The 24,265-nt window shown below is 42.9% G+C and overlaps 1 protein-coding gene across 2 annotated transcripts in view; it reads right to left on the reverse strand.

Annotated features, from left to right (window-relative positions):
* Positions 1-7,726: 7,726 nt before the first annotated feature.
* Positions 7,727-24,265, reverse strand: part of TROAP (trophinin associated protein) — a 29,145-nt gene continuing 12,606 nt past the window's right edge. Inside the window, exons 10-17 of one of the 2 annotated variants that reach the window (XM_066585602.1) lie at positions 23,556-23,643; positions 22,511-22,599; positions 17,678-17,794; positions 17,478-17,558; positions 15,198-15,260; positions 11,229-11,526; positions 9,340-9,521; positions 7,727-8,473 (exon numbers count right to left, since the gene is read on the reverse strand). In XM_066585602.1, the coding sequence (XP_066441699.1) occupies positions 8,441-8,473; positions 9,340-9,521; positions 11,229-11,526; positions 15,198-15,260; positions 17,478-17,558; positions 17,678-17,794; positions 22,511-22,599; positions 23,556-23,643 (951 nt within the window). In that variant the 3' untranslated portion in view covers positions 7,727-8,440. Of the gene's footprint in view, positions 8,474-9,339; positions 9,522-11,228; positions 11,527-15,197; positions 15,261-17,477; positions 17,559-17,677; positions 17,795-22,498; positions 22,600-23,555; positions 23,644-24,265 lie in introns of both variants that reach the window. The other variant, XM_066585593.1, reaches the window with a different exon arrangement.

Below are 24,265 nucleotides of genomic sequence, written 5' to 3' on the forward strand. Positions count from 1 at the left end.
AGATTAGTCTGGCATGACATGTTGGTTACCCATACTGTCTCTGGTTAATTACTTCATTCTCATCCAAGTACTTACATACAGGAGGTGGAGGGGGGGGGGGGGAGATACAAATATGGAAACACTGTAAACATTGCATGGGATTTTAATTATTAATACTGTGCTGCCCTTTTGACCCCTGCTTCGCTGGGATTTTTTCCCGACAAATTTGTGTTTACTTCACCTGCCCTGCTCTGGGTGGTTTTAGGAGCCAACTAATGACAGCAGCTGAGTGGCTCAACACCCTGAGCAATAGAACCTTGTTGCTCAGGCAGATGTTGACTTCTACCTTGCAGCATCTGTGTCATATTACCTCCACAATTGGTCTTTACATATCTTATTGAAATATGATTTATAATCCCATGTAATTTAAGGCATGAAATTCATACAGTGTTTCAATATTTCTTTCCATCCCCTGTATATGCTATTAATAATTTGTTCAAAGATTTTTCCCAGTATAGAAGTCAGGCTCACAGGCCTGTAGGTTCCTGGGTCCATCTTCTTTCCTTTTTTGAAGCTAGGGACATTTGCCCTTCTCCAATCGTCTGAGACTTCTACTGTTCTCCAGGTATTTCCAAAGGTTATAGCAAGTGGTTTGGCAATTACCTCTGCTGCTTCCTTAGGCATCTAGGATGTAATCCATCTGGACCTAGGAGACTTTAATTCATTTTAAAGGGGTTCTACTGATTCCTACATGCTCGTATCTCCTATTCACGGGATAGGGGAGAACTAGCTGATAGGTGGGGTTCTAACCACTGGGATCGCAACTGATCACGAGAATAGGATACTGGTCAGACTCGCAAATGAATGAAACACAGATCAGGCAGGCACACTGTACTCCATTCATTTTAATGAGAGCTCCGAAAATTTTCAAGTTTCTTACTCATCTTTTATTAAAATAAATGGATTGCAGTGCACTTGCTCTTCATTCATTTGGGATCTAATCAGGATCAGTGGGGATCCCAGCGGTCAAGTGTTTCCTCACCCTGTCTCTGCTTATAGACAGCCTGCATTCTTTTATTCCTTCACCAGCACAGGGAAGATCAGTTGATGTTATATCTACTTTCTGCATAAAACAGATACAAAACAGGAATTTAAAAGTTCGGCCTTCCCATCATCATTTTTTTGACCAATTCCCTATTTTTATCTTGTAAGCATTCAATAGCATCTTTGACGTTTTATTTGCTTTTGACATACCCCTCAAAATCCTTTTTTATTGCTTTTGGGCGCTTTTGCAAGACTCAATTAATTATTAGCCAGCAGGAGCCCAAGGGGGCACAGCCCTCTACACAGCGATTGTTACAACAAAAAGGGTACCAAATAACTTGAGAGTGCATTTGTTAGCTTTAAAAATGCTCTGGTTTTTACCAAGAAATATTTTTTTTTTCTTTAACTGATTAATTCATACCTGTAAAAAAATAAGTTTTTAAATTTTTTCCCGCGCGGCATGCTAGTTCTGACAATGCACTCTGGTGGTCAGGCTGAGCTGCGCAGCTGCCAAGGTAGGTCCCATAACACCGCCCCTCACTGGCAGCATGACGCTATTGAATTCTCATGCATACACCTGGAGATCGCAGCCCCCAGCATACGCAGTTCATTTGGCCTCTTTTGTAGGCAGATTCGACGTTCTTTTAGGCGCATGCGCCAGGCTGCAGCTTTTAGGCGTATGCAAGAGAGTTCAATAGTTCTGTGGATGGCGTCTGGTAGGTCATCCATGTCACACTGGCTGACTACCTACTCTGGCAGCCAAGACAGTCTGGTCAATAGGTTGCTTCTTCGGAATTAACCGCTAGGATTCCTCCTGATCATTCATTTGGTGATTATCACTTCTGTATGAAAGCACAGGAGCAAATCACCCTTGTAAAAAGTACCAACTCGGTGTCAAGTTATGTCGGCTCTATTACTGGAGATGGCATAACAGCATAATAGGAAATATAAGAGGTGGAGGAGTGGTCATTCTCATTGTAATCTACGAGAGCAGAGGAGAAGGAGAGGAAAAGAAACACAGACGTCCTGCCGGAGACAATAGTGAGTTATTTACTTCTATGTATTCGCAGCTCAACTGCTGTACACTCCTACATGAGAAGGTTATGTCTGTGTATACTATACCCGTTCTGAGAGAACTGAGAATCAGATACAGAACCTATAGCAGAGGGGGAGATGGGAGGGGGGGGGGGGGGGGGGGAAGCAGGATATAAGTCCTATAAGGCCTCAAATAGTGTTATTGTGCATGTACACACAGCGGCTTATTCTGAAAGGTCATCTGAAAAGTTAGGCATGTATTAATTAAAACGTTACTTTAGCACCCCAAAGTATTAGGTACATTTTCTTGATGGGATTTTATCATAGACAACTTAGTCTCAGGATGTGTTGATTCGGCCGTTCGGGATTCCCCCTTAATCAACTCTATCCACAATGACAGCAGGCCTGGCAAACAGCTGATCGGTAGGTATCTCAAGCGGAGAACCATTGGCAATCAGCTATTGATGACCGATGGAGAGTATTGGCCATCAATAGTAAAGCCCCGGAGAACCCTTTTAATGAAACAGGCCAGTCCTAAAATTCTGATAATACAGCACTTGTTTCCTAAGGGTGCCTTGACACTGGTGATAAAAATCACAAAATTGCACTTTTTTTTTTGAGTGATGCAAGAGTGAATGAAAGCACAGAATTATAAAACCAATCATTTTCACTGATTTCCTTTACATTTGCAATGTTTTCATTCATGCATTGTTGCGTGAGAGAAAAAAAAAAAATCAGGGCATATCCCATCTTTCTACCTTCCCTTCCCCCCCCCCCCCCCCTCTTCTCCCAGGTTTCCCTACGGAGCCTCCGTTTATCGCATTGCAAAGCACAAAATTGCAATTTTCATTAACATTAGAAAGTCCTATCTAAAAAAAATAAATAAAAATAAGCGATTTTGCTGAGCTTTTCTTGCAGCAAAATTACTATCACCAGCGTGAAGGAGCCCTAAAATACAGGTTCAGGATTGCTTTTCTTTGTTCAGTTTTCTGCTTTTGGAACTGTAAGACTCAGTTAAGAGTTTAAGTAGTGGAGTCTGCTAAGGACCATCCTCTTTCCATGGGCGTAGGCGTTTTTACGTCCAGCCGCCGGCGCCGTAAAAACCATATGAACGGGCCCGACCCATGGCCGCAATGCTGTTGCCTCCCCCTCGCCACTCACCTCCTCTCTCCTTCCCTCCAAGCAACCACGCCCTTCCCCCTTGTCTGCAGCCAGCAATGGGAGAGGCGAAGCTTAGCTCTGCCCCTCCCATTGCCAACTGCCAGAGGGGAGGAGAGAATGGGGGAAGGAGCTTAGCAGTCACACTGCTAAACTCCCTCTCACCTCCCTTCTCCGCCCACTGTCATTGGCTACCATAGGAGCCAGCCTATGCAGCGGCTGATGTATTCTAGGCACAAAGATAATTCCTAGGACTATCTTTGCTGTCCGGCGTAAAAGCGCCCTCCGCTATATTTGCCAGCCCGGCGCTTTTATGCTGCGGGAATAAGTCTGTGTGAGTTGATGCATTGGAATCCAATGCATCAGATCGTAGCGTATAGCGGCCGGCCGTGACAACGGCGGCCGTTATACGCTTGTGTGAATAAGCCCTTAAAGTGCTTTTAGACAGAACGGTTACTGTATTAAAAAAAAACAAAAAAAAAAAAAAACTTAATTGTTCAGTCTCAATGCAAGACAACAACCGAACAATGAGTGACAGACGTTCATTTGTCATTCATTTTATGCAGACATTGAATAAGAACAATTTTTTTCTTATACAGTAAGTGAAAAAAAAAAAAAAAAAAAAAGACTGAATGATTCTCATTTGAACGAGCCAACAATGTATCTGCCTGCCTGAACAGGGTGTACAAGAGTGACTGTGATAGCGGTGACGTCACTCGCTTGTTTAAAAGATTATCGACTTGTCTAGAAGGACCCCAACTATTATTGGCTGCAGCAGTGTTCAGTCTACACATCACCGCTGCAGCCAATCTTTAGCTTCACGGTACGAAGTATTAGGATAAGAATCAGAACTATATAAGGAGACTATAGAACATCTGCCCATACTAGACTTCAGTAAGTTTTGGTTTTTTTTTTCCTTCACAGTTGGGTTATATAAAAACCCTCCCCATTGTATTTTTCCACTGTTGAGACCTGTTAATAACTAATTAGCCGTTAGCATTAGGTGGCATGGTTGTCTATTGGCAATTCTCACAACACTAAATAACGGTGAAGTTTGCAATAGACTACATCACCGTTCTATTCCAGACTTCTGATCTTGAGGTTATTTATACACAGCTGCCCCCTGCTGGTCTACAAATTCATTGCATATCCAGTTCAAGAAGTTAAGTTATTTCTATACCTGGACTTGTCTGGATCGTAAGCTCCTGTGGGGAGGGCGCTCTTCTCGTTTCTCGATAATAAAGGTTAGGGTTTTAAGACTTTCTTGTTTTAGAACTGTATTATGTAGTACAAAACCAAAAATGAAATTGCATGTAAGAAGCGCGGGACAGTGGCAGAAGTAATGAGGAGGTTCGAAAAGTTGCACATCACATACTACATGTGTTTGTTAGGCTTGGTGTCTATCATTTTAGCGTCATCACATGTAAATGTATTCAACTAAACTAAAATAAACCTTATATAAGCAACACCCATGGCCTCCGACTAATAAGGGGCTCAGAAGCATTAGTGTGTCAGGGATTTAGTACTTCTGAACTCCAGTTTGGACAAAAAAAACCTTTTACAATGTCTTAAGGGTCACTGCAGAGACTTTTTTTTTATTCATTCATTATGCAGCTATCCCCCAGTATATACAAATCAGGTAGTGTTACCTTGGTTAGTTTTTTTTTCTTCTTCTTTTCCCTCTCAGATGGTCATGTGATCTCAGTTCTCACTAGCTCAGACTTACTTAAGGATTATTGATATATTTTCTAGTCAATTTCTCTTCTGTGTGATGCAGTTACATGGATCCAGCACAGAAACTGCATATATGGGGATACAGGCACTCGTCAGAGTTACTGATTACACAGCTCGTCACAGTTATAATAGAGGAGATCACAACTCCTCCTCCTTACAGCCCATAAGTGGACAGTTGTTTATTTAGGTGAATATAGAAGGTAGTGATAATTAAACGGTCAACCCTGCAGGCAGAAATGGTACAGCCTCTAGCTAATGCACCACGGGATTGATTGAAAGTTTAAATTTAAAAAATAAAAATCAGACAAGGGGCTGCACTGCATGGAAGTGGTTGCAACATACAGAGTAGACCTCCAGAGCGTGGCAGGCAATCAGGTGAGGGGAGCAGGGAATGAAAAAAAACACAAAACATGTTTTCAACAGAGTAGCCTTTTAATATACTTTATGTGCCTAACGAATATAAATCCATAGAGTACCTATGAATCCTTTAACAAATAAAGCCACACGCACCCCTTCCTTAAGGCCCATTTAGACCCAACGATTCTCGCTCAAAGCGGTCTTTTGAGCGAGAATAGTTGGGTCTAACTGCACGGACTTCGTGCAGTTTTCGTTAAGGAGTTGTTCATCGTTGTCTTTCAGCTAGCTATCAGTGCCGTGCGCCGAGTTCTCAGTGGGATACCGCTCATACTATTGTTTCAGCTGGTATCTCGCTCAGAGAATACAGCCGGAGTTTAAAGAAGACAGAGCTCCAGCTGTGTTCTGCATACCCCACACAGAGCACACAGCCATATACAAGCTGAGCGCTCCGTGAACACAGCAGGAGTATAGGATGCCGGCACCCCAGCAGTGATTTTCGGAGAAGGGCTTCAAATATAAGCCCTTCCCTGAAAATCATCCCTAGCTGGTGTTTATAATTTTTATATATATCTATATCTATCTATCTCAAACACCAGCTAGGCATGATTTTTCAGGGAAGAGCTTATATTTGAAGCCCTTCTCCCCCCCCCCCCCCCCCCCAAAAAAAAAAAATCACTGCAGGGTTGCCTGTGTTCTGCATACCCTACTCAGAGCGCTCTGAGAAGGCAACACCTGAATGCAGAAGATAGCGGTCCCACTTGTCCTCTGCATACAGCACTTTATGCAAAAGTGAACGTTTAAACCCGTCACTCAGACTGACGTCTTAGCAAATTCTGAGCGAGCATCTTGCCGTGTAAATGCACGCAGCGATAAATCGCTCAAATCGATGTCTTTTGAGCGATAATCGTTTTGTCTAGATGGGGTATTAGTCTGTGGATGAGTTTACATGTTGATTGCTAATGATTTTTCCTGCAGATCTGTACAAAAAGACTCCGCACCGTACAGGGCAACCAGGTGAGATCTTATCAAATCTTATCCACATGCCACGTAAAAATTGACCTGCAATGTGAATTCTGAAATCCGCAGCACGTCAACATCTGTCACAGCAAGAGCACAGATTTGTTCTGGATTGTCAATATTGAATTTAAAGGAAGTCTGTCCGATGAAATTATTCCCCCCCCCCCCCCCCGAACTGCTCCCTTCCGCAATCATTAAAGGGGTTGTCCCGCGGCAGCAAGTGGGTCTATACACTTCTGTATGGCCATATTAATGCACTTTGTAATGTACATTGTGCATTAATTATGAGCCATACAGAAGTTATCAAAAGTTTTATACTTACCTGCTCCGTTGCTGGCGTCCTCGTCTCCATGGTGCCGACTAACTTTCGGCCTCCGATGGCCAAATTAGCCACGCTTGCGCAGTCCGGGTCTTCTGCTCTCTTCAATGCAGCCGCTCGTGCAGAATGCCGGCTCCGTGTAGCTCCGCCCCGTCATGTGCCGATTCCAGCCAATCAGGAGGCTGGAATCGGCAATGGACCGCACAGAAGAGCTGCGGTCCACGGAGGGAGCAGACCCCGGCGGCCATCTTCACCGGTAAGTATAGAAATCACCGGAGCGCGGGGATTCAGGTAAGCGCTGAGCGGTTTTTATTTTAAGTCCCTGCATCGGGGTTGTCTCGCGCCGAATGGGAGGGGGGGGGGGGGGGGGGGGGGGAGGTTGAAAAAAAAAACCGTTTCGGCGCGGGACAACCCCTTTAAGCAACGGGCCGGGCTCATTTGCTTACAGCGCACGGGGCAGAAGAACAAAGATTTCTCGGCTATGCAAGCACTGCCAAGAATAAGTCATGGCATGACGATTACTAAAACAAATGGAAATGAAGGAGATTCAGAAACATGTGGTCAATGTGAACAGAGCCTTAAAATGTATGAGTAAGCGAAAATGGAAGATACATTCCATCAAACACAGTCAATATACACAGTCAATATAAATAGTGTTTTTATTTACCTTTACATTAAAAATGAAATATCATAAAAATACATACAAATTTAAAGGGTCCTGAAAAAAAAAAAAAAAAAAGGTAAAAAAACAACAAAAGAAAAAAAAACGAAAACCTCTGGTAAAATAGATAAAAAAATAATAATCAGATGGAAAATAAATCCTTGTCAGTTTTCACTCAAAAGGTAAAAACTTCTACTGCCCCTAGAACCGCGACACCCTTCACTGTAGCCTTTATTTCTAACAGTAGGAGGCCAAGACCGTTTGATACCTACTATATATGCGGAGAGGAATGTGGAGGAAAACCAGATCTCAACCACCATTTCTGACAGCGCCATATAATCTATGCAGCAAACTGGTAAATCCTAACATTAAAGGGTTTCTGTCATCAGAATATGGTAGACTAGCGGGCACCACATGGCACACATCCCTTTTCCACGGATATGTAAGAGCTGTACAACTTTAAAAACTTATTATTTGGCGCACTGTATGCAAAATGACCTGCCCGAGTCAAAGACGCAAGCCGCCAGTGCCCCAAGTCACGCGGTTGAAAACTTTGTGAAACTCCCGCTTTCCCTCAGCCAACTCCTCTAGCTGCTGCGTAAGCACAAGAAGTGGTGAAATCCCGTGCAATGCACTGTAATGCACGTGGCCCCAGTCTGATGCGGACATACGCCCTGAGGTCGAATTGTCTGTGCCTAGACTTCAGTAACGCATTGTGAGACAACATTCGAGAGAGTCGCACAGGCATGGGATCTCAGTGCTGCTTCCGCTAGTGCGAAGCCAAGGAGGGGATGTGAGCAAAGGCAGGACCATGTGATTCGGGGGGCTGGTGGCCCTCCTCCATGAGTCGAGGCGAGTTGTTTTACATACAGGGTACCAAAACATGTCTGTGGAAAAAGGAAAAAAAGTTGTAACATTTTTAGAAACTCCCTTTTATGTTGTGTTTCATTTGATGTACGGCGCTGTGGTGTCTGCCTGCTTTCATTCTGGTGACTTTACAAAGGTAGACACTAATATAGTACATGAAACCGCTGAATAATACAAAGGAAGCCATTGCTTGCTCAGTAGGGAAGTCAAGTGCAGGCAGCAGGATGCAAACATACAAAAACGTTCCTAAGAAAGAGGACTTCAAGCAATCAGGGTTCTCCAGGAATTATAGGGTTAAAGTGCTGAAAGGAAAGAGAAACAGGATATCAAAAACTATATAATATGGCAAATAGTCACATAGGTTGTCACAGTTTCATACATTATGTGATATGGATGTAATAGACTTGAGAAATCATTAAGAGCTTTGGAGGCAGAAGCAAATTTAGCTCATTTAGGAGAAGGGGAAGAAATAAAAAAAAAAAAAAAAAAAAAAACACAACCTTCTTCCCGACTCCATAATAGCAGTCAGAATAATCCCTGGAACCATGTTTGAAGTCTACCTAACTCCAAGACCTGGATTAACAACCCCGCTGGTTACCTAAGGTCTATAGCCCGTAATATCATAGCACAAAAGACATCTAGTCCCCTCAAACTTCTATGGATTTTGCCATCACCACGTCTTCGGGCAGAGAGTTCCACAGTCTCACTGCTCTTACAGTAAAGAACCCCCTTCTCTATTGGTGATGAAATTGGGTTTCTTCTAGACGTAATGGATGCCCTCTTGTTACCATCACAGTCCTGGGTATAAACAGATCATGGGAGAGATCCTTGTATTGTCCCCAACTCCAACTTCTATGTGTAGCAGCACTGACCGCATGCATACGCTCACCTGATTGGCTGGTGATGCGAATGGCAGACCCCTAGCCGATCAACTATTGATGACCTATCCCGAGGATAGGTCATCAATGGTATTTGGTCTGGGAAAACCTCTAAACCCCCTTACAATTCTGGAGTGATTATGTAAGAGTTTCCCATTTGTGAAAGCCTTGTAGCAGACTACTAAAGCTCTACCTGTCGAGGTGCAGATTTTAGAAGACTCGCCTAACTTATGTTACAAAAGGGAAATCTCAGGTAAGTGTAATCCTTAAGTGCAATGTTTTATACTCACCAGGTCTTCTTGCTTATCCAGATAACTAGATACAGGATCAGTGCAGTTCCTATAAGAGCCAGTAGCCCTTCGAGATGTATAGAAAGCACATTCCTCATCAAGACAGGTCTCCCAAAACCTCTGATTTGCCGACACCGAAGCTTGTATTCTTAATCGTGCAATATCAGGCAACGAGCAAGGACCTGGCCGAAGGCAAAAACATGAATGGATAGTAAACTGGTAAGGAGCTGCTCATAGCACAACATGTGATAAAAAGTCAGTCTTATGTATGGTCCATTAGCCCCGAGTCCGGAAACAATCTGTCACATAGCAATGAAATACCTAAACAGAGAGCGCAATAATATAGTATTAAATACACGATCGAACGCCAGCCACCATCTTGTTTGGAGGACTCGTCATGCTACACATGGCTTCACAGAAGTTATTATACAATTTAGGGGTAACGGCTACAGGTGATGAAAATTTGCAACCTTTTACATGTGAAATATGTTACCACGGTGTATTTCAGCTTAAAGCCTATATGCACACAAGCGTTTTATTGCGGCTATTTTGCCGCGATAAAACGTCAGCTGAAAATTGCAACCATCTGAAGCGTTGGATTCCAATGCATTCCTTCAGATAGCCGATTTTCAGCCACGTCAAAACATTGCAGCTGTGATAAACAGGACATTGTGGCAGACCACGTCAGCCGATGTTTTGACACATCCGGAAGAGATAGGTCCTTGCCCTTTCTTTCGGCTGTAATCAGCTGGCTTCTAAGGGAGCTGCTGGCAAAGGGAGTTTATCAGCGGCTAGCACTGCTAAACCATGAGAGCTGCTTCTTTAGAGCCATGCTGTCCATTTATGCCAGCCAAAGAAATTCTGGACTGCACCGTTCAGAGAAAACACAAGATTTAGTCGCGTCCTGGTCTACTATTAAAAGTTAAGTGAGTGGAAGTCCGCTGCTCAAGAACTCCGCAAATCAGTTGAACTGAGGGCTCCCTGTCTACATTGGCGGTCCACGGCTTCATGGAGTCTCCACTGCACACAGAAATTCTCCCACCTGCCTGAAACAGTTGGTACTGTGACTCACTGGTCCACACTGCATATTGCCAGTCCTATAGGGTCCAGTTAGCAGCATCACAGTAAACATGTGACACTGCGGCTCGAGGAATTAATTACTTGTACAATGTTGGAAATGGAATGTCCCATCTATCATGAGCAGCGGGTTGGACCAGATGACCCCGATAGAATCATAGACTGGTAGAGTTGGAAGGGACTTAAGTCACTGCCAATCATGTTTCCCTTGAACTGTAATAATTCATATCCCTTTGCCATGAGCATGCTGGCCAATGTTCAACCTCGCTCCCAACTTATACGGACGTGGGCACTCCCAAGTAGTCACTGGAGTCACCGCCACTTCATAAAATCAATTTAAATACTGCTATCCCATGACTTTTGGCAGGCCAGTGAAGAAGCCATGAACATAATACACAGCTCTAATATGGAACTTTATAGGGAATTAATGAAGAGCTATAATTTAGTCCCACTTATAGGAACATTTGAATTGTAAAGAACAAAATCTGGGACTCGCCCTTCCAAACAAAAAACACACATTTGAGTGATAAGTTAATTGGCTAATATATACTAAAGGCTGGGCTTTCCATGCTACTGCAGCAGCTGCATGCGGGCAAGAGGTTGCGAACCTACAATGGCCAAACAGTTTTGCCCCTACCAGTGGACAGGGTTTTGGCTGTGCACAGCTGTAACGGCATAGTGACCCAGCCTAAATAAAGTTAATAAAGTACATTCAAATAAGCTGCAAAGTTTATATTGCCCATCTTTGTGCTGTCTTATTATACAGAGTTCAGTTCCAGAAAGTGTGAAGCTACACTCTGAATGCATCTTACCCAAAGTGCTAGATTGTAGAGCTTTTACAGCTGGATGGGAGAGAAAGGAGAGCGGCAGAGTTGTCTTCGTACAAGAAATACTGGGATACTGCACAGATGGTTTGGTGACATTGGTGAGTGATAAAGCTGCAGGAGGGTGCGTGTTTGTATGCACTGATAAGTCCTGTAACACCCCAGCCGGTACAGCTACATCCGCAATGTTAGAGTTCTCAGGTCGAAGTGCTTCCATCCTCTTTTGTACACCGGCTGTCAGACATTCAGACGCTTTCGAGCTAGCAGATGATTCTTCAGCTGGCTCCTGCTCAGAAACACACCGTGCGATTATTTACACATTACTACATTGATGTATTATATACATGGTATGCACCACAGCAAAACAAAACCAGTTCAATATATAAACAGCATGCAGTAAGCACCATCTAAAAAAAAAAAATAAAAATTAATTAAAAAAGTTAGTAGAAAATACAAATTCTACTATTTAACCTGTCTACGAAGGGAATTTAGCGCCCCGTATCAGAAAAATAGAGCACCTCCTTCTATGAAGGTATCCTAATAAATCAGCACACAAGTTTAACTTAAAAGTGACATGGTGTTAAAAGTTAGAAATTCACTGTAAAAGTTACCTGTGCTAAACAAAAAACATAGCGCATGCTAACCAGGTGATGCAGCCATAGAGAAGTAGTAATAATTTATCATTATCTTGCCCAGATCTGTAAGGATGCCAATATGGTTGGTACTACCATGAAAATAACTACAGTTCCCAAGATTCCTCTCCCCTCTCACAAACACTGCCTCCATTCACAGTTGCCTGCATGTCCCTCTATTACAAGGTATAAGGTAGTAGTGTAATACAACTCTACCTTTCTATTGCTGCTGCACAATCCGCTCCCCAGCATGTGAAACCTGATTCCACCAGGGAACCGAGGAGATCAAAGCATGTTATGTAGGACCTCCATACATCAGGGAGGGGATGAGGTGGGATGACCTCCTGTTCAGTGTACAGGAAGCGGGAGTGAATCACCAGGAGCATGGTCATGTGACTGCTAGCAATACTGACTTGGGGTCCAGCGTTCGCCCTTGTGCAGCCTGTTTATACAGGCACATACACCGCTGGCTTGTTCAAGTGAGAAGTCGTTCATGTTCACTGTACAAGTGAACCAGAACGATTGAATAAACTATAGTGAGTGAGGAATCTTATGTGAAAATGTAATAATTTTTAAGTCAGAAAAACCCTTTAACACTATGGATTTAGACTAGGAGCGGTGTTAGCCAACCACAATGCAGTGCCACATCAGTCACGGGACAGATATTAACGGCGCTGACTTATAATTGAGTTTGTCAGGTCCCAGCAGTGTGTTCTAGTTCTTGCTGGGAAAAAAAAATAAAAATAAAAATAAAAAAAAAAAAACCACACTGCATGCAGAACTACTTTTTCTGTTAAAATGTGACGGAATCCACAATAGATTTGTCACCGAGACAGAAAAGTTCCCTAAGGAACCAAAGATAGATCACCGAGGGAACCACTAAATAATATGATATAAAATATAACCTTTATTTACGAAAATTAAAATATTTTATGCAAAAGGCGTGATAAATCTAAGATATATATCGTGCCTGTCACGACCAAATGGCACCGTACCGTACGTTTGATACCCAGGACTTATGTGATACTGTGGTTACCATGTGATGTAGTGTTTAGCACGGCGAAGATACCCCACACAGTAGATGCCGTCTAACCGTGTGTCAACCGTGTAACAACATCCACTATATATCCAGTAGTTTGTTATATCTCATCCAATAGTTTGAGGTTGATCTGGTATATCTGTGATATTGATACTATGATCACAAGATAATTTGATGCTGAGTGCTCAAATAATCCACAAACTATAGGGGTAAGCTACCACAGAGTTGTTACTTTGGGGATATTTGAACTCTTGTCACTGTCAACCCACGACCCTAGGTGGTAGTAAAATAGAGACAGGAGCTACACCCCTGATGATAGAACAGTGACGGAACTATGTATGCTCATATAATGGTTATGACATCCACAAGTTCCACCATTGAATGGTCTGCATCAAACTCGTTGCATGGTAGGAAAGGCCGGACTAATAAATAGTCCAACAATCGCCTAACAGCCGATCTTTTACTAAAATCCGTTTGGATAGCTCAAATAGAACTAGCATCTAGGGCAAGACTGATTTGATAGCACAGTGATGAACAAACAGTAAGAGGTCTCTAGAAAGACTCACTCCTGATTACTCAATCAAATGAGACCATCTCCAATAGAGTCAACATAAAACCATCTACGCGTTTCAACAGCTCAATCATAGAGCTGTATCATCAGGATGGTATAGATTGATGCAAGCCAGAATAAGGAGATTGCATCAAAATGGTTTTATGTTGACTCTATTGGAGATGGTCTCATTTGATTGAGTAATCAGGAGTGAGTCTTTCTAGAGACCTCTTACTGTTTGTTCATCACTGTGCTATCAAGTGAATTAATAGACTAAGCATCAGGTATGCATGCGCATCAAATCAGTCTTGCCCTAGATGCTAGTTCTATTTGAGCTATCCAAACGGATTTTAGTAAAAGATCGGCTGTTAGGCGATTGTTGGACTATTTATTAGTCCGGCCTTTCATACCAGATCATTTAGTACTTTATAATCTATGAACAGCTACACGGCTTTATTTTTCGCCGTCACTGTTAGAAGTACTTAATGCTTATTCAATATAATTGAAATAGGAATAAGCACGCTCTGGCAGCTTGGTGTATTGCTGTTAGTAGTACATCTTATCTAACAGGTATACACCATATTTACTGATACTTAGGACAGTGGTTACATATCCTCCTACCATGCAACGAGTTTGATGCAGACCATTCAATGGTGGAACTTGTGGATGTCATAACCATTATATGAGCATACATAGTTCCGTCACTGTTCTATCATCAGGGGTGTAGCTCCTGTCTCTATTTTACTACCACCTAGGGTCGTGGGTTGACAGTGACAAGAGTTCAAATATCCCCAAAGTAACAACTCTGTGGTAGCTTACCCCTATAGTTTGTGGATTATTTGAGCACTCAGCATCAAATTATCTTGTGATCATAGTATCAATATCACAGATATACCAGATCAACCTCAAACTATTGGATGAGATATAACAAACTACTGGATATATAGTGGATGTTGTTACACGGTTGACACACGGTTAGACGGCATCTACTGTGTGGGGTATCTTCGCCGTGCTAAACACTACATCACATGGTAACCACAGTATCACATAAGTCCTGGGTATCAAACGTACGGTACGGTGCCATTTGGTCGTGACAGGCACGATATATATCTTAGATTTATCACGCCTTTTGCATAAAATATTTTAATTTTCGTAAATAAAGGTTATATTTTATATCATATTATTTAGTGGTTCCCTCGGTGAGGAATCCACAATAGAGGCCACTAATGTGTAGATGTGAACTCAATCTAAGGCCTCATTGACATGAGTATTTCTAAGCCTAAACCAGGAGTGCAACCTACATAGATAAAACCCTTCTGCCTTGAGACGCTCCAGGATTTGGCTTTAGGTGCTTTAAGATGGAGCGATCATCATTAAAATGAGAGAAGGTGAACTATAATCATGCTGTCCAAATGCAAGCTAAGGACTGAACGTCAATCGTTCACTTTTAGTTCGTCATTCAGTTGGCTCGTTCATTCATCTTCAGTTTAACCAGCGCTCGTTCAGTCCTTCTCAGTCACTTATACAGCGAATGTGAAAGACTGATTCTCGTTTGAACGAGCCAACGATGTATCTGCTGTATAAACAGAGCGAACGATCAATGGCTCGCTCAAACAACGATCGGCTCGTCTAAATGACCCTTAAACATACCGATGCAAAATGCTAACCACAATACTGCTGTCTGATATTGTAGTTTAGCATTATCTTCAGAAACAATAGACCCGGGCATATCTCACCTTCTCTTTATCTGTTTCTCCTGAACATTCACCATCTAAGAACAACCGCATTGCCACTTGTTCCTATAGTAGAAGGAAATGAAATGAGATTTACCCCTTAGTGACAGATTTCTTCTTCTATTTAGTTTTTTCCTCCCCTTCAGATACCATTTTTCAATGGTAATGTTTAATGTAGCATTAAAAAATAAAAAAAATAAAAAAACAAAACAAAAACAAAACCAAACAAAACACCCTTAAAGAAATTCCAAGTAGAGAATGGAAATGCAAAAGTGATATTCCGCCATCTTCCGGTGCGTCTTGTTTCTACAGCGCACAAACTGCAACAAAAATTACATGATCGCTTTATTCTCTGGGTCAGTACGATTACTACAATACCAAATTTCTATAGTTTTTTGTACTACGTTTTTTGTTTTAAAAATGTAATATCTTTAAATTTTATTTCTCCATCTTCTGCACACGATTACTTTTATTTTTCCGTCAACGTAGTTTGTGTGAAGACTCGTTTTGTGCGGCGTGTCCTGTAGTTTATGATGGTACCATGTTTGACTACATACAACTTTTAGATCACCCTTTTATTACATTTTTTGTTATTAAAGACAGCGTGACCAAAAGAAAAAAATGCATTTCTGGAGCCCCTTGTTCTTTTTTTTGGACGACGTTCACCACATGCGATAAATAATGCGTTACTTCGATAGTTTGGACGTTTACGGTCACAGCGATACCGAATTTGTATTTTTTATTTTACAGCAAATATGGCAAAAAGGGTGGAGGGGAGGGTGGGTTAAATAGTTAGTGAAGCTTTATTGTTTGTTACATTTTCTCTTAGGCCTCCTAGGTAACCATAACTTGCGATGCTTTGATCGCTCCTGCAATATGATGCAATGCTACAGCATTACATCATACTGCAATCTCACAGGCAGCCCATCATGCCACCCCATGAGAGGTGGCTTGACGGGTATACTGCCAAGACAGCCCTAGGGCCTGCATGACACCCGCACGGCTACCTGCGATCTCATCGGCTGTATGGGACCCCCGAACAGCATTCGGGGGCTTTAAATGCTGCTTTCAGAATCTGCCACGCAGCTTGTCGGTACCGTTGCCTGTGAGTGTCAGCTGTAAGAAGCCATTGACACTCGCAATGTATGGAGGGAGGTCACAGTGCAGTCTCCTTCCATACACGTCCTGCAGGACGTAAAAATACTATGAGGTCCTCACTAAGTAGTAAAATAAGCACTGCTACATCTCTATAGCAGTGACTGAAAATATAGTTTTTAGAACCATCAGGGTTCGTAACTTTAGCACTGGACCAAATGCCACTTTGTTTTCGAAGCCTGGCAATAAGTCTACCATAGCCAACCGAAAACAGTATAAATCGTTGTGCACTAGTGCCGATTTTATAAGCACATTGGCTTCCCCACTTATATTTTATCCAACCCTGACAAACCTTGGACACTACAGGTAGTTTAATCCTGCCCCTGCATTTGACACTTTCCACAAAAAAAAAGAAAAAAAAAAAAAAAAACTACCACTTCCCGGGGACCTTTACCCATTACAGCTCATGTGGCATGACCGCTTATTAATGCTTACCTGCCACGATAAGTAGCCTGTACAGAAGGGCACAACTGGAAATTCTCTACTGCCTGACGGAAGCCATTTGTACACAGTAGGATCAGACATGCAGCCTGATAAGAAGCAAAATACTAATGCCAAGTATGGCTTCCTAATAGTGGGATTTGTGACTCTCTGGATGAGGGCAAATAAGAAAGACTGAACAATCCCTCTGCAGTGCCACCTATGGGATTGCAGCATTCCTTCAAATCAATGTCACACCCTTTATACAGGTCTTTATAACAATGATTGGGAATAGAAAACAAATCCAGAATCCATACACAGACAGCTGTTTCAGGGAGTTTGCCCATCAGTGTGCAGTAACTTTCTGGCTTAGCTGGTGAAAGGCCTATGATGTTGGTCAGAAACAGTGTTATGTTTCCTTAAGGAGAGCACCCAAAAAGTGTGCGGAGCAACTAAGGGGTGTGTGGGTCAGGGGACATAGTCTCTCCCAAGGAGAGCATCCAGAAGGAAAGTTAAAAAAAAAACAAAAAAAAACAAAACAAGAGGTGACTGAGGAGACTTTTACGACCATGCGTACTCCTCTGGGCAATTTATGCAAATAAAAAAGATGGAACTGTACCTCTACCGCCACCTATTGGCTGGCAGCATTCCTTCAAATCAATGTCGGATGGCAAAATTACCATTCAAACTTCACTATTATATACTCACCATCCTGGGCTCATTTGCACGAAGAGTCTCAGTCATGGGGGACAGCTCATCAGCCCACTTCACCTTTGACCTAGCTGAAGGCTACATAGAAGTAAAAAAAAAAAAATTAAAAAAAAAAAATAAGTTGATATTTTATACAAAAGCAGATCCTTGCACAGAAACTTAACAAGGTAGACCTAGGATGCTGGTCTCCAACATACCTGGGTATCTGAAAGCTCAGACTCTAGTTTCTTATTTGCCATCTCTAATGCCAAGGCGCGAGGAGTTTTTGGAAAGAATGGCTGTTTAGACCAGGGAGAGTACCACTGGGAGAACTTCTACAATGGGGGAAGGGGAGAAAAATAGAAGAATTAATAAATATTGTTGGAGGGGTTAAAACAGCGTTGCCTCATTCAACTAAACGGGACACTATCTGAACTGCCACATAGAGGACTGCGTATGGCACTTATGAAACTGTCTAAAAGAACAATGTCCCATTCAGAGATGAACAATTGCCCGTTTACACAAGCCAATTGTCACTTGATTATTCATGCCTCCAGAAACTGAACGATGAATGATAAGTGAATGAATGGTTATTCAATGTTCAATCACTGAACGATCGTTCAAATTCCTGCGATCCCACGAGAATCAACCTTACGGCCTCCCTCACACAACGCTTTTTACAGCGCAGCGCTAAAGGTAGTAGTACCCAGACACATAACTAGTCCTGCATATTCATGAGCCGCAGGCTAGCCACACCCACCCTGCCCTCAAGCCAATGATTGGCAGCCCTCATAGTAATAGGCAAACAGCAGTCAATCATTGGCTGGAGGGTGAGGTGGGTGTAGCTAGCCTGTAGGCCATGAATATCCAGGACTATTTTCTTTAGTTCTCTATGCATTTGCAGCTACTGATAAAACGAAAGTTTCTCCAAAACTCCTGCACAGATCCACACAGCAGAGATATTGCTGTAATCAGTGCGACTGCCACTACTTTTGGCAAAAAGATGGTGACAGAGGCTCTAAGGATAATCGTTCATGTAAACGGGCGCTTAGGAATGGCTGCCAGGATGTGAGAATACCTCGTTGTACAGAATATTAAACAAGCTGCTCCATTTCATACAGCAAGCAGCAGCTGATATTAAGGCCTCATTCACATGACCGTGATTTTGGCATGTTTTACGCTCGCGATGCACGGCCACATGGTGGATGGAGTCAATGATAGTATACAGACTTGCACTGATCCATTCACATTAGTGTGTAGATGTGTGTGGAAAAGACCGCAGCCTGCTCTATTGCACCGCATATCCCGCAGCAGGAGTCGCATTCCTTTGTATGGGTAGCAATGCTGTCCATATGCAATACACTACATCTGGGCGACGAGACACCTGCAACCCCGCTATGAGACAGAGCAGGAAATTAAAAGGCAAAAGTCACATCACACACGACCACGAGCGTGAGATACGCTGCCATGTGCATATGATCGTGTAAATGAGCCCAACTGCCTCCTGTATAGTAGAGTGATGTGCCTAAAGAAGTCTGTAGTCTTAAGAAGGCACTCAACTGATAAATTGGTGTGATAATTTATGTGATCAGCTGATTGTTCGGCCTGCTATCTAGTCAGCAGGCCAGACAGGGTCATCAGTGGACAGGAGGGAGAAGTGCTAGCTTCACTCCCTTTAAAATCAATGGGAGCGCTGCTATTCCAGCCCAGAACAGGATATCAGCAACAAGAGCAGGAAGTGCAAGAGCCGTGCAGCGCTCCCATTGATTTCAATAGGAGTGAAGCCACAACTGCCACACCTCCCCGGTCCACAATGGCCAACCCGATGCACTGGACAATCATCTGATATGGACAGGTGTTTTGAGCGGCAGGACCCCCACCCCTCACTTCCCCTGTCCATCATTTATCGATGGCTTATCCAGAAGCTAAGTCATCAGTTGAAAAAAAAAAAAAAAGCCCAGAATACCCCTTTAAACTGCTGAGGAAGTTTGTCTTTGTAGAGGACAATGATCCAGAGTACACAGCAGCTGCTGCCAGCAGTAGAGTCACAGAAGGAAATATAGAGGATAACCTTGAGGCGGTCAGAGGCTTAACTTCATATTGATCAAAGGTGATGAATAATCATTTACTGATGAGGTTTCAAATTGTCTTTAGAGGAACGCTGAAAATTAAATGACTCACAATACAAAAAACTCTCAAACTATATAAAACTTTATAAAAAGGGCAAAAAAAACAACTTCTGCATTTACATTACCTTGCAGTTTCTTTGTCTCATCACTGCAGGGATTACTATGTGCATCATTAGAAAGCAGGCATTTTGTGAGCAGTTGTTTTAGGCTGGACTCAAATTCTACATATTGCAGTTAGTCTCAAAATTGAATTTGAAAAACTTTGTATAAATCAATAGTAGAGGTGAATATAAGGAAACCTTGTACTGTATCTGCTTATTAGGCTCCTTTCACTCTAAAATCTGGTTTGGTAGACAAGACCGACTAATAAGTCACTGACAGATCAGCTTACATGATGTCTACTGAGGTCTATGAAGAGAAGAGGAAGGTGGTGCCAAGTGAGAAGAAAGGGTACTGGAGTCTCATCTACACTGCTCAGTACTTCTCTAGAACATCTTGTATGCTGCTGCTTCTCTGTATGAGTGTTAGACATAGGACAACATCCTACTCCCCTTTTTGTGTGTGCTGTGTATGGGAGACGTCATAGCTAGTCTCCACACACCAGCTCAGGGTAAAGAGAATTAGACAGCCCGCAGATGGGAACACTGCTAAAAATAAGGTTAAAAAAATAAAATAAATTTAAAAAAAAACATTCCAAAAAAAAGAGTCATAATCAGACATAGTGCTATGTACGCAAACAAGACAGCTTATTCTGAAATTACCTGAAAGTTTAGGTACACTTTTTAAGTCCTAAAATATTGCAGTGTTTACACTGGCCACTAGAGCACAGGCTCAAAAGGTTTAAACTTCTTGTTTTCTGCAGCTCACTTATCAATTTGCTGTATAGACCTGGACAATATGAGCAGAGTCATCTCATTGTTTGAGAGCTGGGGAATTGTGCTGCTAGGAATGTACAGGATGAGAGATTGCAAAACTATACGCGGACAGCTTTAGGTGTCTAGAGATAGTTCAGTCGTCTCGTATTTAGACTGATTAATTAACTTTGTTTTTTGTATTATTTTTTTTGTATTTTTATTTTCTTACAGTAACCAGTCTAAGCAGCCTAAGGGCTTATTCACACGAGCGTATATCGTCCGCCGTTGTCACGGCCGGACGATATCCTCTACGATCTGATGCTTTGGATTCCAAAGCATCAGCTCACACAGACGTATTCCCGCAGCATAAAAGTGCCGGGCTTGCAAATATAGCGTTGGGCGCTTTTACACCGTGCAGCAAAGATAGTCCTAGAACTATCTTTGGCCCGGAATACAATAGCTGCTGCATAGGCTTCTAAGGGAGCCAATGACAGCGGCCGGAGAGGGGAGGTGGAAGGGAATTTAGCAGCGTGACAGCTAAGCTCCTTTACCCATTCTCTCCTCCCTTTCAGCTGTTTGCAATGGGAGAGGGCAGAGCTAAGCGTCGCCCTTCCCATTGCTGGCTGTGGACAAGGGGATGGGGTGGGTGCTTGGCCACGTTGCGGGCCTGTTCAGACGGTTTTACGGCGCCAGCGGGTGCACGTAAAAACGCCTATGCCAGTGGAAAAAGCCCTAAAGACTTTGTTTACGGTTACCCATTTTTTTTAGCTGTGTGTGTGTGTGTGTGTGTGTGTTTTTTTTGTTTGTTTTTTTTACCTGGCATTATGGGACTTTGTTAGCACTAGATTAGAAAATATTCAGTACTATTTGGGCATTGAAAGTATATAATACGAAGGCCGCCTGCACGCGAACGCATTTCAATTGCGGAATCCGCGAACAGCGGATCCTCTGTAATAGAATATAAAATAAGTTCCGCAGCTTCAAGCAGACATGTGGATGCAAATTGACATATCTATTCCACACACTAAAATCTAAATCTGGGAAACTAAATAAGGCCTCCCTCACACAGGGCGTTTGCAGAAACGCAGCGTTTTGCAACGCTGCGTTTGCTGCAGATTCCGCCCCGTTTCAGCAGCGCTGGCATACTTTATGCCAGCGTTTTGGCTGCGTTTTCAGCTTGGCTGAAAACGCAGCCAAGAATGCTGAAAAGAAAAAAAAAAAAAAGCAATACTCATCTAGCCGCTGCAGTCCGGGTCGCAGCCGCTGATCTCTGCCTCTGATCCGGGCTTCCTCGGCACTCCCAAGTCTATTGCCAGAGGCCAGGTTTGAGAACCCCGGCTCCGGCAATAGAGTGCTGTGATTGGGCATCGAGCAAGCGCCGACAACCAATCACAGCCCTTCATTGACTGTCTCAGCCAATCAGCGCCGGCAAGCTCTGATTGGCTGAGACAGTCAATGAAGGGCTGTGATTGGGCATCGAGCAAGCGCCGACAACCCATCACAGCACTTTATTGCCAGAGCCGGGGTTCCCAAACCTGGCCTCCGGCAATAGACTTGGGAGTGTTGGAGAAGCCCGGGTCAGCGGCAGAGAGCAGCGGCCGCGACTCGGACTGCAGCGGCTAGGTGAATATTGCTTTCTTTTTTTCTCTACCTAGCCTAGCTGGGACTGATTTTCGGGGTTGGGCTTCTATTACAAGCCCTCACCCCGAAAATCGGCGAGCGGTTAACGCTGCCAAAAACGCGGCACCAAGTGTTGCCGCGTTTTCAGCAGTGCTAAAACCGCTGCCCATTCATTTTAATGGGCGACGTAGGGCTGAAAACGCCCCAAAATAGAACATGCATCGCTGTCAAAGCGCAGCGTTGGGAGGCGCTGCGTTTTCAGCCCTGTGTGAGCAGCCCCATTGAAATAAATGGGAGTGTTGTACAGCGTTTAGCACTGGGCTGAAAAGGCAGCGTTAAACGCTGTATAAAACGCCCTGTGTGAGGGAGGCCTTAAAGCCACAATATATTTACCTTAAAGACCAATGGAAAAAAATAAAAAATAAAAAATACAAACCCTGGCAGATACATTTAATTGATGAACTCTCTTCGCTGATTCACTAGGGGTCTTGTCGGGCATCAATATCTTAGGAACTCGAAAAGGGCTGGATGCCATATCTAGTGAGTGAAGCACAAAAGACAGTTAAAGGAGCACTCTAGGAGGAAAGAAAAAAAAAAAATTAAAAAAAAAAAAATTCATCACCACATGTAATGCCAACCCACCAGCAATATTCTAGCAGTGTAAGCCATGTATTTTTATAACCCTTTCCAATCCACTGTCTGACGTTTAAAGACATTCTGATTGAAGACTGTACAGTTTCAGAAGTCGGAAGACGACCGGCAGGGTATTCTTACTGTATATTACTGGCCGCTCTGTTGTCGGGGGCCTCTCCAGAATGTCCTATACCGCAGTACTGGCTCAAGCCAGCAGATGGCGCCATTGTATAATGGCAAGAAGAGAAAACCCCCTAGGAAATCCTGAATCCAAAATTGGATTGCAAAGTGTTAAAAGCAATCAGTTTCATTCCTATAGCTGCAACATATTCTGCAGCAATTTACAAGTCAGAAGGTATTTGTAGTAGACAAAAATCTAACAGAAAAAAAAAAATAAAGAAAATTAGCAAACCAACCAATAGGAGAGAGACCCCTGCTCGCAGGAGCTTACAATCTACATCAGTCTCCTGCGTAGCAGACTTCTATGAACTACACATAGCAGCTCAGACTCCTCCCCTCCACACTAAGGTCCGCCCTTCCCTGTTCCTCTGCATGTCCCACCACCATGTACGAGTGCTGCTGAAGATATCATTTCCGTCCTATACAGGCGATGAGAAGTATAGAGATATACTAGACGAGTTCCTACAATGATTAGCTGCAGTTATAAAACTCTTAACTCCTAGCATCTTCCCATGCATGGTGAGATCCACACTGTCACATCTCATTGTTTCTTCTGGGACTCTACATTATGGTACGAAATTTTCAACATGCAGTTTTGCATATCGTGGAGCAAAAAGTGATATTTAACCCGACAAGCTGTGTGGACATACCGCTACTGTCTAAAGAAACAGAATTCTTACCTTTCATTGAAACTGCCATGGTAGTAGACAGCCGCCCCAAACAAGGTTTAGGTGTAGCAGCCGGCCCCACAGAAGTGCCTGAAAAAGTCTAAAGATACATGAACTACTTACAAATGGTCCAGAGAATCTGTCAGAAATAGCATTCATTGAAAGGCTCTTTTACACAAAAGTGGTTTACCTTTTTTGAAACCCTCCCATCTCCAACCCCCTGCCTCTCTATAGGTGGATTTTTTTTATATATAATATGTATGGTTTCGGATTACAGGGCACATACAGTGACGGTTTTGGTTGGCGTCGGCTTTGCATTATTCTCTTTTCTATGTATATTTATTTAATTCTGTAACTTTTTTAAACTTCTTTTTGTAACCATTTATTCTTACCATCTATGTTCCCCATGACGTCATATAAGACCTCTAGGGGTCATTCACATTGTCAAAATGTAAAACAAAACAAAAAACTGAAACAAAGAACACTTTTCCCCTGTAGCTGGGGCATCCATGGGAACACCAATTACAGGAAAAACATCCCCCTTTAGTGACATCAGCCACTAACAGAGCTGATCTGGGTCTACTAGGACCCTGTAGCAACAGGGGGCACCCAGAGGTTACATATTTGCCAGGTCACATACTGGAAATACAGCCAATTTTTTTTTTTTTTTTGGAACTTAGCGCTCATTGAGCACTATGTAGCTGGAAAAAGAGAGGGCAGAA

This window comes from Eleutherodactylus coqui, chromosome 1 (assembly GCF_035609145.1).
Source record: "Eleutherodactylus coqui strain aEleCoq1 chromosome 1, aEleCoq1.hap1, whole genome shotgun sequence".
In the NCBI taxonomy this organism is placed as follows: domain Eukaryota; kingdom Metazoa; phylum Chordata; class Amphibia; order Anura; family Eleutherodactylidae; genus Eleutherodactylus; species Eleutherodactylus coqui.